At 49.2% G+C, this 2,683-nt stretch overlaps 1 protein-coding gene across 1 annotated transcript; it reads left to right on the plus strand.

Annotated features, from left to right (window-relative positions):
* The first annotated feature begins 548 nt into the window (after window positions 1-548).
* On the plus strand, window positions 549-2,103 carry LOC124666226. The gene is made up of 3 exons (XM_047203575.1): window positions 549-1,360; window positions 1,463-1,664; window positions 1,805-2,103. The coding sequence occupies exons 1-3, from the start codon at window positions 617-619 to the stop codon at window positions 2,014-2,016; spliced, it is 1,158 nt and encodes a 385-aa protein (XP_047059531.1). The 5' UTR covers window positions 549-616; the 3' UTR covers window positions 2,017-2,103.
* The last annotated feature ends 580 nt before the right edge of the window (window positions 2,104-2,683 follow it).

Below are 2,683 nucleotides of genomic sequence, written 5' to 3' on the forward strand. Positions count from 1 at the left end.
CCTACCGCAGCCTCGTCAACTTCCTCGTCGGCTACTTCGGGTGCCTCACCTCGGAAAGTCGGAACAGGCCAGCCGATACCTCTACTGGGCTAGAGCCGATCTCCCTCTCGCCGTCATGCTCGTCCAGCACGATCTCTATGAGCATGATGCTCAGCATCAGCCTCAGGGCCTTGACCCTGACTCCGCAAGAACTCAGGCCGCCTTCAAGTGGGCAGCCCAAGAGGCAGGTCACCCTGCGCCCGACACTCTGGTGCAGCTTATGGCCATCCGGCTTTACCCCGACGCCTTTGCCCTTCTGAAGAAGCAATTTTCGGAGGTTTCCCTCAGCTCTGAAAATGTCAGAGCCATCCACCGTCTATTGCACCGCCCCTACGATGCCCAAATGACCCCTCGCGGCACGACGACTTCCACCAACGTCTCTGCACATGGCAGCACCATCACCACCACCACTGTCCGCCGAGCAGCTCATCGCATCACGTCTCTCCGGCAGCATACCGACCACACTACGGACATGGCTGCCAAGCTATCATCCTGCTTGACGCAGGGATATGCTCAAAAGCACACATTGAAGACCCCGTGCAGCCGTGACGCATGCAATTACCTGCAGTCTCTCGAGATGTACCTCCATGGTATGCTACACCACTTCTACATCACGGCGCTCACATTGCTGCCCACCCCCTCGGGCTCGCTCATGCGCAGCTTCCTCATGGCCGGCCACTGCTACGGCTCCATGGACCCTGTCTCCAACATCATCGTCAACTCCATCTGGTACGACAGGCACGGCTGCCCTCTCCCGGAGTCTGAACGCACCAAGATTGAGCAATACATTGACATCCTTGACCCCCTCTCTCTGCTCCGCGTTGAGATGCATTCCCTTAAGGGCCTTACGGAGCTCGGCGCATTCGCCGACCCCCAGCTCTCAGTGGCGGCTTGCGCTCTGGAGAACCTCTGCAGTGCGAAATGCGACATTGCTACCATGTTACCATCATCCACGGAGAGGTTTGAAAAGAACCCCTTCCATGAAGCTTCCATGGCTGCTGGACACCCTCTGCCTCTTCAGCTGGGTGAACTGCACCAGCAGCTGCTGCTCATGCCCGTTGAGCGAAACAAACTGCTCTCCTTGATGAAGGAGGCTCAAACTGGTGGTACCGTGTTGCCCATCGATGACGTAGCATCCATTCTAGACATGGTGTTGAGCAGATCCAGGGCTCCAGCACCAGCATTAGTGCAGGCACCCGAACTTTGTGTAAAGGCCCTGAGCGTGGTGTCAAGGAATAGATCATGCTATGAGGAGCGGAGGAGGTGGTTCCGTTCAAAGCTTGAACGGATTCTCAAGGAACACGCGACACAACATTTCTGGGTAGGCATATATAAAGTTGTTTTCGATCATAATTTTTGAGCTGCTAGCTACAAATATTTACCTTGCCATCATTTGACCAGCCCTACTGATTGCTTCTTATAGGAACCAAAATATACCCTGGACTATATCTGCGGTGTGGAGAAAAGCCCGGAAGCCCCTCCCAAATTTCACACCTGCTACCACGTTAATTTTATGGCTACTTGCGAGTTGCGGCCGCAAAAGACGCTCTTCTTCGCTGAATTCTGGCTCACGGATGATGATCCAATGCCAAGTTTCTGCTGCACTCTACCCTATCCATATGCTGGTAAGTCGATCGTCATAGTTCCATCAAAGCAGTAGTACTCCTAAGTACTAGTCTGGATTTTGGTTTATACATGAAGGTGCTTTCTATCTCTCGCTGAATAATAACCATGGTCGGCTTTTTATATTTTGTAATAACAACAGGCCGTTGCTACTATGGCGTGCGTACCGCGAGGAAGATTGTGTATCCAGACCGCGCCGAGTACATCGGGAAAGACATCACGGATGATGGAACCCGCAGCGTGGGTGGCATGCTACAGATGGACCACGTTTACTTCTGCTCCGAGGGAGACGTGGAGCTCTCGAAGAATCTCAACATATTGCCCAGTTCGGAGTCTCGGTATGACTCTTTCTGAGTATGAAGATTGAATCTTCTTTCCTTCGTGGTCGCCGCTAGCAACTGTGTAATGTTATCAGGTGTGAAGTGAGACCATGCATGCTCCCTGCTGCTGTGTTATGATGGTTAATCGTCTGCCAAAATAATCTGTAAATCTTGGACATGGGCATCAGGTTTCGCTTGTTAATCATCTGGTGGATACTCAGTGTAGTATAGTCCATATCTTACTAGAACCTTTTTGTAAGGAAAAACATCTTCCATTTTGGTAAGTGCCATCACATTCTCATAATACTAGAGAATACCCCGCGCGTTGCAGCGGAAAATTCAGCATGATAGGTGAAGAAACAAAACAAAGATGATGAGCATGAATATTGAGTGGCACTCTGCCACACACATGTGTCTGTAATATGAATTTGCTCTAGTCAAATGTGACCAAACTGCACAGTCCTCTAATTGATTTGAAGAGGATTACATCGATCTTTCAGGAGTATTATAGTGATTTTAGTTAGTAACAAATATGCTTTGAGAGTGACTACAAATGTCACTTATAATAAGAGAACAATCTTGAATTTTACTGTGGATAAGCTTCTTTCTAGTATAAAAAAACATTCAGTGACAAATTCATTTGAGATATTTTGATAGAAGAAGCATCTTCCGATATCCATAAAATGATAAAAGTAAAGAAA

This window comes from Lolium rigidum, chromosome 6 (genome assembly GCF_022539505.1).
Source record: "Lolium rigidum isolate FL_2022 chromosome 6, APGP_CSIRO_Lrig_0.1, whole genome shotgun sequence".
Lineage (NCBI taxonomy): Eukaryota > Viridiplantae > Streptophyta > Magnoliopsida > Poales > Poaceae > Lolium > Lolium rigidum.